Genomic DNA, 16,923 nt, shown 5'->3' on the forward strand with positions numbered 1-16,923 from the left:
CCTGGAGCGGTGCTAACCATTGTGCCACCGTCCCACCCTAATTTATCGCAGTGCTGTGTGTGGGAGTTGGCTGTGTGCAAATAACCTACTACAGCCTCTACGCTTCAAATCGTACTTCATTGGCGATAAAAAAAACTTTGGTGCACCCTGAGGTGGCGTCCTTGAGACACCAAGGGCTGGATTCTCTGTTTCAGGGAGTCTGTCCCCACGCCGTCATGGAAACTGTGGCCTTTCCAGCCAGAAAAACTGACGTGAAAGGGCCACATGTTCACAGCCCAGCAGGGGGCGAGCAGGGAGCCGTTGTGGAGCTCGTAGCTCTGGCTGCAGATATGGGCCCAGGTACTTCCAGGTCGGGGGCCGAAGGATCGAGGAACTGCCGCCGGTCCCGATTGCATGCGTGGAACTGGATTCTCCGCCCCGGTGCCGGGCGCGATTTCGGCGTCGGGGTGCGGAGAATCCAGCCCCAGATCGATGGAGGAGAACAGTGAACTGGTCAAGAACTCTGTGACTGCGACAGAACATAGGTAAAATTGAACAACTCACCACAAAGGTTTCACACTTGAAATTACACTGCGGGGGTAGGATCATCGCAGCTTCAATGCCCTGATGGAAGGTCTGTTAGCTCAGTCGGCTGGACAGCTGGCTCGTGATGCAGAGCGAGGCCAACAGCGACGGTTCAATTCCCGTACCGGCTGAGGTTATTCTTGAAGAATAGTCTTCTCAACCTTGCCTGAGGTGTGGTCACTCGCAGGATAAATCACCACCCGTCAGCTCTTCCCCTCAAAGGAGAAGGCATTCTACAGTCATCTGGGACTATGGGGGCTTTCTTTCATTTTATTCAGTTGTCCTCCTGCTTTCTTGACTTGGGACGAAGCACTGTTTCATCAGAATTATGCCAGGACTGAAAAAAAGGGTTAAACGACGATGATCGGTTCCATAAACTAGTCCTGGGTTCTCTTGAGGCCAGAGATTAATAGGGTGGTCTAACTGAAGTGTTCAAGTTGATTAAAGGGTAAATAGAAAGAAGCTATTCTCTCTGCTGGGAGAATGCTGAGCAAGGGAGAGCCGCTTTAGAATTTGAGTTGGGCTATTCAGGGAGTAGCTGAGAAGCGCTCTATCACACAAAGCTGAAAATCTGGCAGTATCTCCCCAAAAAACACTGTTGGGATTGTTGATGTCAATTGAAATGTTCAAACCTTAGAATGTTGGGTTTAATTAGCCACGGGCATGAAGAGTGGAGGTGGGATAATGGAGTCGATCAGCCAACGATCCAACAGAATGTTGAAACGGGAGACATAGGAATTAATGCGCCGTTCGGCCCTTCCACCCTGCTCCACCGTCCCATCGGATCACGGCCGTTCTGATTGTAGCCTCAACACTGCATTCCTGCCCACCCCCGATACCTTTTAAATCCCTTGTTAGCCATGAATCTATCCACGCCTGCCTCGAAAATAATCAGTCACCCCCCCCCCCCCCCCCCCCCCCCACTCCCCCCCACACCACACCCCACTTCTACCACTTTCTGGGAGAAATAAATTCTTCTCAATTCTGTCTTAAATGACAGGCCCATTTTTTTTTAAGAGGCTGAATTACCACCTCCTGTTCCTATCCTGAGAGTAATATTGGGGGGGGGGGGGGGGGGAGAGGAGGAGGAGGGGTTTCCACCCACCCCCCCCCACTCCCCAGGAAATATTTTGCGGCAACGACGATGGTCTACCAATGCCCAGATCTACCAGTCCCGCTGCTATCAACGTGTTTTCACATTCTTCACACCCTTCTCCACCGAGGAACCCACCGTGGGCTGGGCTGGGACGGGGGGGAGGGGGGACGCAGGAGGGGGGGGGGGGGGCAGTCACCGCCGGCAGGACTGGACGATCCTGTCGGCAAGAACGGGCAGAAAATTTCAACCAATATGTCTTTTACATTTTAGCAAATTAGTTTCGCTGCTGGGAAGCCTCATGGTGGTAGCATGTCCAAGCATACCTCGCTTTTTGAAAAATAGTTCTTCTTTTTCTCCTGAAGTTGGTGCCTCCTGACTGGGTACAGGTTCCCTCAGGCCACTGTGAGGGGGTCAAGCATCTGACCCTCGGCTTGCTGGCATGCAGGGGTTGTGGGGCAATTTGACCCTGGTTGGCATCGCAGCGAACCTTGACCTTTGCTTTCACCTGCGTCGATCAGGGCGGAACGTTTCATCATCAACAACAGCAACTTGCGTTCACATAGCGCCCCTTACCCAGTCCAACGTCCCCAAAGTACTTCACAAAATTGTGATCGTTGAAGAAAGATTGTCACCGAGTTGCGTGAGATGTTAAAAAAAGGTGACAGATAGCTTTCTCAAGGTGGTGGGTTTGAACGAGCACCATAACAGAAGTGATAGATATCGATCGGCTGGGACTCCGGAGCTCAGGGGGCCCAGTTGAAGGATTGGCCGCCATTTCCCATTGGTGGAGGGGGAGGGGGTTGGGCGAGGTTGGAAGGGGAAGGGGTGACGAGGGGGACAGGGGCGGTTCGAGAGGCCAGAATTAGAGGAATACTGACATCTCTGAACCCTGTCGGGTTGGAGGAGGCGACAGAGATAGACCGGGGGGGGGGGATTTGCAAACAAGGAGGAGAACTTCAAAATTATTTGGGGGAGGGGTGCGGGGAGCGAAAAAACAGACTAAGTTCAAAACTAAAGAAAGTGAAAGATGAAAACAAAGGCAATTATTGTTTGATATTCTTGGAAATGAATTCCGTCAGGCATTTTTTTTTAAACCACAAAAATTTCCCTTTGAGGATCTCTGTACCATAGCCATGAGTCACCTATAGGAAGGGAAAGTTTCTGACAGATTTCCTTCAAGGTTTTGAAGAGCGAGAGGAGATTGCCTAATCACGGCTTGCGTTCCCTGGAGTGTAGAAGATTAAGGAGTGATCTAATTGAGATTTAGGATGATTAAAGGACTCAATCGGGTAAATAGAGAGGAACTATTTCCTCTGGTGGGGGTGAGGCCCAGAACAGAAGAATATGAAACAGGCAATTCTGAGCAGGGGGTGGGAATGAGGTCGAGAAGTACTTCTTCACACACAGGGAGTGGAAATCTGGAATTCTCTGCCTCATGAAGAGCTGCTGAGTCTGGGAGTCTGAGTCACTAAACTAATTGAATAGTGATCTGGTTCGAAGGGCTGGATGGCCTCATCTTGTTCCTTGTGTTCCTGTGAAGAAGCGAGGAGTGAAGATACATGCGTATCGCTGTCATAGTTCAGAAAGGTGGGAAAGACTGGTCGCAATTGCCGTGCATAATTGTTGAAAAACTCTTTGTTTCATTAAAATATGCAGCCTGATAGGGCAGTGGGAGCAGATTCAATGATAATTCCTTTGGGAAAGGAATTGGATAAATACTCGAGGAAGGAAAACAAATTTGTCGGGCTTTTGGACAGACAGCAGGGGGAGTGGGAGTAATTGGGTATCGATATCCGGGGAGTTACCATTGACCAGAAACTGAACTGTACCACCCTAACCCTAACCCTAATCCTACAACGTGTGACTTACCTCCTGACTCCCCAAAGCCTGTCCACCATCTACAAGGCATAAGTAAACTCTAAGAGGTCAAGGGGTATGGGGAGAGCACTGGAATGTGATGTTGAGTAAAGGAGCAACCACGATCTTATTGAATAGCAGAGCAGGCTTGAAGGGCTGAATGGCCTACTCCAGCTTCTATTTTCTGTGTTTTTAAGTGAGGAGTGCGATGGAATACCCTCCACGTGCCTGGATGAGTGCAGCTCCAACAACACTCAAGATGTTTGACACCATCCAGGACAAAGCAGCCCTGCTTGATTGCTCCCCCTTCCACAAACATTCACTCCCTTCACCGCCAACGCACAGAGGCAGGCGTGTTTACCATCTCCAAGATGTACTGCAGCAACTCTCCAAGGTTAGACAGCAGCTTCCAGACCCACAACCATGACCATCCAGAAGGACAAGGGCAGCAGGTACCTGGGAACCCCACCACCTGGAGATTCCCCTCCAAGTGACTCACCATTCTGATTTGGAAATATATCGGCCGTTCCTTCACTGTCGCTGGTAAAAACCCTGGAACTCCCTCCCTAACAGCACAGAGGGTGTACCCACACCTCAGGGACTGCAGCGTTACAAGAAGGCAGCTCACCACCACCTTCCCAAGGGCAATTAGGGATGGGCAGCAAACACTGGCCTAGCCAGCAAAGCCCACATCCCGTCGATGAATTTTATAAAAAGGCTTATCTCCTCCCTGTGGCAAACAGAACAGCCAATGATAGGCTGAATGGTTTCCATCTGCACGGTCTCGTCTTGAGATTCAATATAACCTTATTTGAGAAAATCCTTCAACACTCAGAGAACAGGTTTTTTGGGGGAATGCACAGGTAAAATGCGGTTTTGTTTTTGTTTCCCGGAGAACTCTCATGATTAAACATTAGTGGAATGAGTAAGCAAATTTCCAAAATGTCGCAGATTTTACCACAAGACTCAAGGATAGGTCACTGCTTGCAGGCCTGCTCTCGTGGGTGTGATCAGGATCTGGCCTCACACTGTCACCCATTGTTACAGGATTGGGATGGATCCCATCTCCATACAGAGAAAGGGAAGACTTGCACTCATGTCATGCCTCCCGGAAACCTGGGATGCGTTCCATAGCCAACAAAGAAGAACAAAGAACAAAGAAAAGTACAGCACAGGAACTGGCCCTTTAGACCTCTAAGCCTGTGCCAATCATGATGCCCTAACTAACAAATACCTTCTGCCCTTACTCGGTCAGTATCCCTCGATTTCCTCCCTATTCATGTATCCATCCAGATGCCTCTTAAATGTTGCTAATGCGCCTGCTTCCACCACATCCTCTGGCAGCGTATTCCAGACTCCCACCACTCTCTGTGTGAAAAACTTACCCCGCACATCTCCCTTAAACTTTCCCCCTCTCACCTTGAACCTGTGCCCCCTGTGTAATTGACACTTCACACTTGGAAAAACCTCTGACTATCCACCCTGTCTGTGCCTCTCATAGTTTTGTAGACCTCTTATCAGGTCTCCGTCTTTCCATTGAAAACAATCCTAGTTTGTTCAACCTCTCCTCAAGCTAACACCCTCGAGACCAGGCAACATCCTGGTGAACCTTCTTTCCACTCTCTCCAAAGCATCCACGTCCTTCTGATAATGTGGTGACCAGAACTGCCCACAATACTCCAAATGCAGCCTAACCAAGGTTTTATACAGCTGCAGCATGATTTCCCAACTCCTGTACTCAATGCCCTGGCTGATGAAGGCAAGCATGATCTCTGCCTTCTTAATCACCTTGGCCACCTGTGTTGCCACTTTTAGGAAACTGTGGACCTGCACGCCCAGATCCCTCTGTATGTTAATGTTCCCAAAGGGTTTTGCCATTTACAGTATAACTCATACCTAGATTTGATCCTCCAAAATGCATCACCTCACATTTGTCCGGATTAAACTCCATCTGCCATCTCTGTGCCCAAGTCTCCAATCTATCTATATCCTGTTGTATCCTCTGACAATCCTCGGCACTATCAGCAACTCTGCCAATCTTTGTGTCAATTGCAAACTTACTAATCAGATCACCCACATTTTCCTTCAGATCATTTCTATTTGCTGCAAACATCAGAAGTCCCAGCACTGATCCCTGCGGAACACCACTAGCTACATATCTCCATTCTAAAAAACACCCTTACTCTTTATCTTCCATAACCTAGGGGCTGGTTTAGCTCAGTGGGCTAAACAACTGGCTTGCAATGCAGAACAAGACCAGCAGCACGGGTGCAATTCCAGTACAGGCCTCCCTGAACAGGTGCCCGAATAAGGCGACTAGGGGCTTTTCACAGTAACTTAATTGAAGCCTATTTGCAACAATAAACTATTATTATTATTATAACTAAGCCAGTTCTGTATCCATCCAGCCCACCCCAAATCCAATGTGATTTTAGTTTTTATATCAGTCTGCCACGTGGATACTTGTCAAACACCTTACTAAAGTCCATGTAAACTACATCCACATCCCTTCCCTCATCAATTTTCTTTGTCATCTTCATAGTTTCATAGAATGTACAGTGCAGAAGGAGGCCATTCAGCCCATCAAGTCTGCACTGGCCCTTGGAAAGATCATCCCACCTAAGCCCACACCTCCACCCTATCCCCGTAACCCAGCCCAACCTTTTTGGACACTAAGGGGCAATTTACCATGGCCAATCCAACTAACCTGCACATCTTTGGTCTGTGGGAGGAAACCGGAGCATCCGCAGAAAACCCACGGAAGAACGTGCAGACTCCGCACAGACAGTGACCCAAGCCAGGAATTGAATCTGGGATCCTGGAGCTCGGAAGCAACTGTGCTAACCACTGTGCTACCGTGCCCGCCACCTCTTAAAAAGTCTCAATAAAGTCTCAACAAAACCATGCTGCCTATCACTAACTCGTCAATTTTTCTCCAAATGTGCATACATCCTGCCCCTCAGTATCTTTTCCAAAAGCCTCCCCACCGCTGATTTCAGGCTCACCCGCCTACAATTTGCTAGATTATCCCTGCTTCCTTTCTTAAACAAGGGAATAACATTGGCTATTCTCCAGTGCTCTGGAACCTTGCCTGTAGTCAAAGCGGATGTGAAGATACCTGTTAGGGCCCCAGCTATTTCTCCCCTTGCCTCCCACAATAACCTGGGATAGATCCCATCTGGCCCTCGGGACTTGTCTACCTTAATGCAATTCAGGATACTCAACACTTCCTCCTTTGATACATTGGCGTTCTCAAGATTGTTCACACACCTATCCCTGACCTCAACATCCGTCATGTCCTTCTCCCTGGTGAATGCTGATACAAAGTACTCATTAAGGATTTCACACACTTCTTGTGGTTCCACGCATAACTTCCCTCCATTCTCCTTGAGTGGGCCTACTCTTTATCTTGCTACCCTCTTACTCCTAATATATGGATAAAAAGCCTTGGGATTCTCCTTGACCATGTTTGCTAAAGACATTTCATGGCCCCTTTCACCCCTCCTAATTCCATGTTTAAGTTCCTTCCTACTTTCACAGTACTCCTCAAGGGCTTTGTCGGCTTTTGTATGCTCCCTTTTTCCTTTTGACTAAGCTTACAACTTCCCTTGTCATCCACGGTTGCCGAATCCTGCCATTTCTATCCTTCATTTTTGCGGGGATATGCCTGTCCTGCGTTTAAATCAGCTGCCCTTTAAAATCTCCCACAGGTCAGATGTGGATTTGCCTTCAAATAGCTGCTCCCAATCCACATTTCCCAGTTCCTGTCTAATTTGGATGTAATTGGCCCTCGCCCAATTAAGCGCCCTCACCCTTGTCCTTATCCATGACTATTTGAAATCTTATGGAAATAAGCCCAAAATGCTCCCCCACTGAAGCATCAATCACCTGGCCTGGCTCAATCCCCAGTACCAAGTCTAGAACGGCCAAGCACCTTCCCTGGTTGGATTGTCTATACTGCACTAAAAAACCCTCCTAGACACATCTAACAAATTGCTCTCCATCCGAGCCCTTGGCTGTAAGGGATTCCCAATAAATATGGGAATACATCCATCACAACTGCTTTTTTCACACCTTTTCAGTATCTGACGACACAACTGCTCCTCGGTGTCCTGCGGGCTGTTGGAAGGTCTATAGTACACTCCCAACATTGTGATTTCACCCTTCTTATTCCTAAGCTCCACCCACAATGACCTTTCAAACGTGATCACTGTTGCCAAGTAGAAAACATGGCGGCCAATTTGTGTACATCAAAATCCCACACACACAGTAACATAGGAGCATAGGATTTAGGAGCGGGGATAGGCCATTGAACCTGCTGTGCCATTTGATAAGATCATGGCTGTCATGGTCTGGGCTGATTCCTGGGGTGAAAGACTTATGAGGGAATATGCACGGTAGCATTGTGGATAGCACAATTGCTTCACAGCTCCAGGGTCCCAGGTTCGATTCCGGCTTGGGTCACTGTCTGTGCGGAGTCTGCACATCCTCCCCGTGTGTGCGTGGGTTTCCTCCGGGTGCTCCGGTTTCCTCCCACAGTCCAAAGATGTGCAGGTTAGGTGGATTGGCCATGATAAATTGCCCTTAGTGTCCAAAATTGCCCTTAGTGTTGGGTGGGGTTACTGGGTTATGGGGATAGGGTGGAAGTGTGGACCTTGGGTGGGGTGCTCTTTCCAAGAGCGGGTGCAGACTCGATGGGCCGAATGGCCTCCTTCTGCACTGTAAATTCTATGTCTAAATTTCCGCAGGTCGGGGCTCTACACGTTGGAGTTTGCAAGAAGGAGAGGTGATCTTATTGAAACATTTTCAGATTCTGAAAGGGTTTTGACAAGGTCGGTGTTGAGAGGATGTCCCGTTCCCCCCCCCCCCCCCCACCCGCCCCACCATGGGGGAATCCAGAACTAGGGGACACAGTATCAAAATGAGGGCCAAAATATTTAGTATGGTGGGGGTTCAGCGCCTCCCATCCGAAGTGTCTGTGGGGAACACACCCTCGCCAACTCCCTTTGCCCCACCTCCAATTTGGGCTTGAACGAATGCCGATTGGCATTAGGTCGGAGGGGCTTGTGCCCATCACTCAGAGAGAAGTCCCGCCTTCGAGTGTTGCTGGTCAATCCGATAGGCTGGCAGATCTCCAGTCCCAGCAGAAACGACGCTGCATTGGATCGAGGAGGGACTTCACCAGGAGGCCCAAGTCCGGGAACCGGAGGAAAAGGTTTCAGGGCAGGGGGGGGTAGGGAAGACCTCGGGGGGTGGGGTTGCGAAGGGGGTGACCAGGGGGTGGAGGGAGGAAGGGGAGGTCTGGAGGTGACCGGGACTCAAGGGGTGGTGCCCACAGTCAAAAGATAGAGGAGCCTTCAACCCCACCCTTCCTACCCATGGTCTAACTGGTGAGGTGGGGGAGCGTAAAATTCAGGTCAAGTTGGAGATGAGGAGGAATTGCTTCTGCCAGAATGTCACTCGTGTTTGGAATTCCCTTCCCCAATCAGCATTGAAAGCTGGGTCATTGAGTATGTTCAAGGGCGAGTTAGACAGATTTTTGACTGACGAGGCAATCCAGTGTTAAGGGGGTGGTTAGGCAGGCAAGAATGTGGCGCAACAGCCTCATCAGATCAGCCATGATCTTAATTACTCACGGAGCAGGTTCAAGGGGCCGAATGGCTGGCTCCTGCTCCTATTCCATCAGTGCTTACGTTTTGACGTCTCATTTCTCAGCCTGGACTTTGTGCTCAGGTTCCTCGAGTGACAGCTTGAAGGGCAAAATCATCGGAGGATGGAAGGGGTGCTAGAGAGGGAGCGATAAACGCGGAGAGAGAGCGAGAGAGAGAGTGCGGAAGAAAAGATTGCCACAGCTGCTAATGTGAGCCACTTGCACTCATGCATCACCTAGAGTGACACCAGTGATAAACAGGCCAGTCGCTGCTCACCAGCTGAACCTGAGAGCTGAGCTTTGAGTAGCTGACGATGCTGGAGCAGGTCAGGTGGCTCCACCACTCGATCACAGGGGACAGTTTGAGAATTGTGGGGATTTGTTCCTGTTGAGCACAGGTCAGCAAAATGTCAACATTTTTGACGTTTAAACAAATGGGTCACATGTCCTATATTTAATCGAATGGGAACAGTCCATTGACACGTGATTCAGAGTCAGCCAAGAGCTGACTGCTGCTGGGTGTCCTATTTTTACAGAAACTCAGTTCGGAACACAGAAGCCACTCAGCCCTTCCAACCTGTTCTGCCAATCAATTGGACCATGGCTGATCTGTACCTTAAATCCGTGTATCCGTCTTCGCCCTGTCACACTTAACCCTAAACCCCCACCCAGCAAAAATCAATCATAGAAACATAGAAAATAAGCTCAGGTGGAGGCCACTCGGCCCTTCAATCCCACTCCATCATTCATTATGATCATGGCTGATCATCCAACTCAATAACTCAATCTCGCTTTCCCCCCATAACCTTTGATCTCCTTCGCCCCAAGTGGCTACATCTAACTGCTTCTTGAAAACATGCAATATTTTGGCCTCAACTACTTCCCGTGATAACGAATTCCACAGGCCCGACCACTCTTTGGGTGTAGAAATTTCTCCTCATCTCTGTCCTAAATGGTCTACCGCGCATCCTCAGACGGTGACCCCTGTTTGTGGACACCCCCACCATCGGGAACATCCTTCCTGCATCGACTTCCATCTCACTTTTGACATTTTTGATTGGCACCAGCATCATCGCTTTTTGGGGGAGAGGCTTCCAAATTTCGATTACTCTTTGTGTGAGGAAGTGCTTCCCGCCCCGCCATCATTCCGGAACAGTCTGGGCTCTCACCTTTAGGTCGTGCCCCCTTTTTCCAGACCCCCGCCCCATCCCAGCAGAGGAAGTAGTTTCTCTCTCTCCCTCCTCCATCAAGTCCAATCTATGCATCCTCTTTAATTATGTGCACCAAATGGTGTTCAGGGTCAAAATAATCACCCCCCCCCCCCCCACAGTGCTTTCAGGGAGGGAGTTCCAGGATTTTGACCCAGTGACAGTGAAGGAACGGCCAATATATTTCCAAGTCAGGGTGCTGAGTGACTTGAAGGGGAACCTCCAGGTGGTGGGGTTCCCAGGCTATCTACTACCCTTGCCCTTCTAGATGGTAGTGGTCATGTGTTTGGGAGGTACTGTCCAAGGAACCTTGGTGTTATGGCAGAGGTGTTTTCAGAACCCCAAAATGTATCATGGAGTTCAACCAACCCCCACCTTTAATGGATTGTTGCTTTTGAAGCAGACAGCTTGTTCCCCAGGTGTATTACAATTATGGACACGTGGTTTTTAAAACAAAACAATGTTTATTCCATGAACTCAAATTCACCTTTTAAATAAACATTGGATTGCTTAACACCCCTTACTTCAAAGATAACCCCGAAAATAATACACTACCCAATCCTGCAAACTGTTCCTTTACACATCCAAAAGACTTAACAAATCCTTCAAACAGAAGCACATTAGATTTATATTCAATACTGAGACCTTTTTACAATTCCGATTTCACCAAAGGACTAAGACAGGGGTGGGCAAACTTTTCCGTGCAAGGGCCACATTCAGAAATTCACAATTCACAAAGGGCCGCATAGTATATTAAGTAAAATAATTACTTCACCCGGTTATGATTCTGGGCGCCTCATATAGAACATGGAACAGTACAGCACAGAACAGGCCCTTCGGCCCTCGATGTTGTGCCGAGCAATGATCATCCTACTCAAGTCAACGTATCCACCCTATACCAGTAAGTAACCCAACAGCCCCCCCCCCCATTAACCTTTAAAAAAAAAATTTTTTTTTTTTTAAATTAAAAAAAAATTTTTTTATTTTTTTATTTTTTTTAATGACTTGGAGGGCCGCAGAAATACCTTTGGCGGGCCGCATGCGGCCCGCGGGCCGTAGTTTGCCCACCCCTGGACTAAGAGATAGTCCTTCATGGCAGAGATCACCAGCAATGCAGCTCACAGCCACACCCAAGCTTTCTTCAAACTGAAACTAAAACTCCCAAAAAGCAGAAGTGAGCTCAGCTTCCCCCCTTGTGACATCACTTCAGTAATATGATCAGCTTCATTTCTTAAAGGTACATTTCTTAAACATCCAATTCTTAAAGGCACTCTCACATGACATTGGTGAGTTCCTGCCGTTTATCGGCTGCACACAATGAGTTGGTGGTAGAGGGAGTGAATGTTTGTGGAAGGAGGAGCAATCAAACAGGCTGTTTTGTCCTGGATGGTGTTGAGCTTCTTGAGTGTAGGTGGAGCTGCACTCATCCAGGCAAGTGGAGAGTATTCCATCACACCCCAGACTCCTGCCTTGGAGATGGTGGACAGGCTTTGGGGGGTCAAGAGGTGAGTTACTCGCTGTAGGATTCCTAGCGTCTAACTTGCTCTGGTATCCACAGTATTTACATGACTAGTCCAGTTTAGTTTCTGATCAATGGTAACCCCTAGAATGTTGGTTGTGGGAGATCCAGCGATGATAATGCCATTGAATGTCAAGGGGCGATTGTTGTATTCCCTTTAGTAGGAGATGGTCGCGGTCTGACATTGTGTGACGCAAATGTAACTTCAGCCCAAGCCTGGATATTGTCCAGGTCTTGCTGTAATTGGACATGGACTACTTCAATATCTGAGGAGTCGCAAATGGTGCTGAATATTGTGCAGTCATCAGTGAACAGCCCCACTTCTGATGTTATGATGAAAGTAAGGTCATTGATGAAGCAGCTGAAGGTGGTTGGGCCTAGGACACTCTGCTGAGGAACTCCTGCAGTGATGTTTTGGAGCTGAGATGATTGACCTCCAATAACCACAACCATCTTCCTTTGTGCCGGGTATGACTCCAACCAATGGAGCGTTTCCCTTCTGATTCCCAATGACTCCAGTTTAGCTCGGGCTCCTTGATGCCATACTCTGTAAAATGCTGCCTTGATGTCAAGGGCAATCATTCTCACCTCACTTCGGCATTCAGCTCTTTTGTCCATCTTTGAACCAAGGCTGTAATGAGGTCAGGGACTGGGTGACCCTGGCGGAACCCAAACTGAGCGTCCGTGAGCTGGTTATTGCTGAGTAAGTGCCACTTGATAGCACTGTTGATGACTCCTTCCATCACTTTGCTGATGAGCGGGAGTAGACTGATTGGGAGCTAATTTGCTGAGTTGGATTTGACCTGTTTCTTATGTACAGGACACACCTGGGCAATTCTCCACACGGCCGGGTAGAAGGCAGCGTTGTAGTTGTACTGGAACAGCTTGGCTAGGGGTGCGGCCAGTTCTGGAACATAAGTCTTCAGTACTGTTGCCGGAATATTGTCAGGGCCCAGAGCCTTTGAAGTATCCAGTGCCTTCAGCCGTTTCATGATATTATGTGGGGTGAATAGAATTGGCTGACGATTGGCATCTGTGGCACTGGAGACCTCCAGAGGCAACCGAGTTGGATCATCCACTCGGCACTTCAGGCTGAAGATTGTTGCAAATCCTTCAGCCTTATCTTTTGCACTGATGTGCTGGGCTCGTCTATCATTGAAGATAGGGATATTTGTGGACCCACCTCCTACTGTAAGCTGTTTAATCGTCCGCCACGATTCATAGCTGGATGTGGCAGGACGATAGAGCTTAGACCTAATCCGTTGGTTGTGAAATTGCATAGCTTTGTATATCACTTGCTGCTAACGCTCTTTGGCACACAAGTATAATAGTAATAATCTTTCTTATTGGCACAAGTAGCTATGTTGTAGCTTCACCAGGTCAACACTTCATTTCTCGGTATATATACAGTGCAGAAGGAGGCCATTCGGCCCATCAAGTGTGCACCGACCCACTTATGCCCTCACTTCTACCCTACCCCCGTAACCCAATAACCCCTCCTAACCTTTTTGGGCACGAAGGGCAATTTATCACGGCCAATCCTCCTAACCTGCACGTCTTTGGACTGTGGGAGGAAATCGGAGCACCCGGAGGAAACCCACGCACACACGGGGAGAACATGCAGACTCCACACAGTCACCCAGCAGGGAATCAAACCTGGGACCCTGGCGCTGTGAAGCCACAGTGCTATCCACTTGTGCAACCGTGCTGCCCATGGTATGGCTGGTGTTGCTCCTGGCATGCCCTCCTGAGCTCTTCATTGAACAGAGAGCGGTTTCAGACCAGGAATTAGTATTTGGAAATCAAGGTGTAGCCAGACTGAGCTCCAATCCATATATTAGATCCACAGAATCCCGACAGTGCAGAAGGGGGCCATTCGGCCTGTCGAGCCTGCACTGATCCTCTGAAAGGGCACCCTACATAGACCCACACCCCCGCCCTAAACCCCTAACTCCACCCCTAACCTGCACATCTTTGGACACTAGGAGCAGTTTAGCCTAGCCAATCCACCCACCCAACCTCCACATCTTTGGATTGTGGGAGGAAACCGGAGCACCCGGAGGAAACCCACACAGACACGGGTAGAAAGGGAGAACTCCACATGGCCAGTCACCTGAGGCCAGAATTGTACCCGGGTCCTTGGCACTGAGAGGCAGCAATGCTAACCACTATGTAGGTGAACAAGTACAGGGGTGATAGGGGAGTGGGATGTAGTGAGCCAGATACAAACAGCAGAGCTTTGGAGGGAGACAAGCCAGGGGAACATTGGAATAATTGAATCTAGAAGTAAGGATGGCCTGAATTAGGATTTCGATCGCAGGCAAGTTGAGACAGGGTTGAGTTGGGTGTCCGAGAGGAGGAAGGTGAGATGGAGGGTAGGGTCGGGAGGGAATTGTTGAACTTGGGAGTCCAGATAACTGAAGGCACAGTCAGGACTAGAGAAGTCCAGATATCTGAGAGGTTTGTAGGGCTCGGGGAGATTTCAAAGGTCGGGAGGGGAGAGGCAATGGAAGGACTTGAAAACACGGATGAGAATTTTAAAGCCCACACATTTCTTGACCGCGAGCCAGCGTAGGTCAGTGAGCACAGGGGTGAAAGGGGAATGGGAGCTAGTGCGACTTGAGACAGACAAAGAACTGTCCAAGAGGTTCCACATTCCAGCTCTCCCCCACATCACCCTGCAAAGCAGTCCTCTTCAAACAAATGTCCAATTGCCTTTTGAACGATTCTGCCAGCTTCCTGAACTCTTTCGGGAATCCTTCCCAGATCTTAACAGCTCCCTGTGTGGATAATTTTCACTTGCCTCCAACAACTGTGATCAGCAAACTTTGCACATTTAATCCTGAGGGCCAGTTTGTCCCTATTGCTCCGTTACCCCCCGTGAGCATGATGGTCATCTGTCATGTGTGCCCATGGTCTTAATAAGCCACATGGACGGGAGTTCAAATTCCTCCCGGCAAATTGGCAAGACATTGGCAACTATGTGCTCTGGCAACTGAAAAGATATAACCTGCAAATTTGATAGGTTTTGATATCAGCTGAACTGGTTCAGGAATACCATTTAGAAAGCAAGAGCGTGCATTGATGAAGGGCTTTTCAGGAGGTATACTGAGCATCCGTTCGAATGTACACTCACTTACATTGTCAATGTACACTCACTTACATTGTCAATGTACACTCAGTTACATTGTCAATGTACGCTGAGTTACATTGCCAATGTACACTCAGTTACATTGTCAATGTACACTCACTTACATTGTCAATGTACACTCAGTTACATTGCCAATGTACACTCAGTTACATTGTCAATGTACACTCAGTTACATTGCCAATGTACACTCAGTTACATTGTCAATGTACACTCAGTTACATTGCCAATGTACACTCAGTTACATTGTCAATGTACACTCAGTTACATTGCCAATGTACACTCAGTTACATTGTCAATGTACACTCACTTACATTGTCAATGTACACTCAGTTACTTTGTCAGTGTACACTCAGTTACAATGTCAGTGTACACTCAGTTACATTGTTACATTGTCAATGTACACTCAATAACCTTGTCATTGTACACTCAGTTACAATATTAATGTACACTCAGTTACAATATTAATGTACACTCAGTTACAATGTCAATGTACACTGAGTTACATTGTCAATGTCCACTCAGTTACTTTGTCAATGTACACTCAGTTACTTTGCCAATGTACACTCAGTTATAATGTCAATGTCCACCCAGTTAAATTGTCAATGTACACTCAGTTACAATGTCAATGTACACTCAGTTACAATTGCAATGTACACTCAGTTACAATGTTGGATTGGATATTGTTTATTGTCACGTGTACCGAGGTACAGTGAAAAGCATTTTTCTGCGAGCAGCTCGACAGACCATTAAGTACATGAAAAGAAAAGGAAATAAAAGAAAATATGTAATAGGGCAACACAAGGTTGCACACTGTAACTACATAACACTGGCATTGGGGCAGCAGGGTAGCATGGTGGTTAGCATAAATGCTTCACAGCTCCAGGGTCCCAGGTTCGATTCCCGGCTGGGTCACTGTCTGTGTGGAGTCTGCACGTCCTCCCCCTGTGTGCGTGGGTTTCCTCCGGGTGCTCCGGTTTCCTCCCACAGTCCAAAGATGTGCGGGTTAGGTGGATTGGCAATGCTAAATTGCCCGTAGTGTCCTAATAAAAGTAAGGTTAAGGGGGGGTTGTTGGGTTACGGGTATAGGGTGGATACGTGGGTTTGAGTAGGGTGATCATGGCTCGGCACAACATTGAGGGCCGAAGGGCCTGTTCTGTGCTGTACTGTTCTATGTTCTATGTTCTAAGTATACAGGGTGTAGTGTTAATGAGGTCAGTCCATAAGAGGGTCGTGTGGTGCATCTGTAAAAGTAGGTAAATGTTAATGTGGATATGCCGAATTTCCTTAGTTTCCTGAGGAATTATAGGCGCTGTTGTGCTTTCTTGGTGGTAGCGTCGACGTGGGTGGACCAAGACAGATTTTTGGAGATGTGCACCCCTAGGAATTTGAAACTGCACCTTGGCCCCATTCATGCTGACAGGGGTGTGTACAGTACTTTGCTTTCTGAAGTCAATGACCAGCTCTTTAGTTTTGCTGGCATTGAGGGAGAGATTGTTATCGCTGCACCACTCCACTAGGTTCTCAATCTCCCTCCTGTATTCTGACTCGTTGTTATTCGAGATCTGGCCCACTATGGTCGTATCGTCAGCAAACATGTAGATGGAGTTGGAACCAAATTTTGCCACACAGTCGTGTGTGTACAGGGAGTAGAGTAGGAGGCTAAGAACACAGCCTTGCAGGGCCCCGGTATTGAGTACTATTGTGGAGGAGGTCTTGTTGTTTATTCTTACTGATTGTGATCTGTGGGTTAAAAGTCGAGGATCCAGTTGCAGAGTGAGGAGCCAAATCCAAGGTTTTGGAGCTTTGATATGAGCTTGGCTGGGATTATGGTGTTGAAGGCGGAGCTGTAGTGACTAAATCGGAGTCTGATGTAGGAGT

General features: G+C 48.2%; 1 protein-coding gene across 4 annotated transcripts in view; it reads left to right on the forward strand.

The window, feature by feature from the left end:
* Positions 1 to 16,923, forward strand: part of LOC119965447 (synaptopodin) — a 128,538-nt gene that overhangs the window by 74,571 nt on the left and 37,044 nt on the right. Inside the window, exon 1 of one of the 4 annotated variants that reach the window (XM_038796240.1) lies at positions 2,253 to 2,318. The exons of the other annotated variants lie outside the window; for them this stretch is intronic. Within the exon in view, the coding sequence (XP_038652168.1) occupies positions 2,306 to 2,318 (13 nt within the window). The 5' untranslated portion in view covers positions 2,253 to 2,305. Of the gene's footprint in view, positions 1 to 2,252; positions 2,319 to 16,923 lie in introns of those variants that run through there. 4 annotated transcript variants of the gene reach the window in all.

The sequence above is a fragment of the Scyliorhinus canicula genome, chromosome 4, assembly GCF_902713615.1.
Source record: "Scyliorhinus canicula chromosome 4, sScyCan1.1, whole genome shotgun sequence".
Lineage (NCBI taxonomy): Eukaryota > Metazoa > Chordata > Chondrichthyes > Carcharhiniformes > Scyliorhinidae > Scyliorhinus > Scyliorhinus canicula.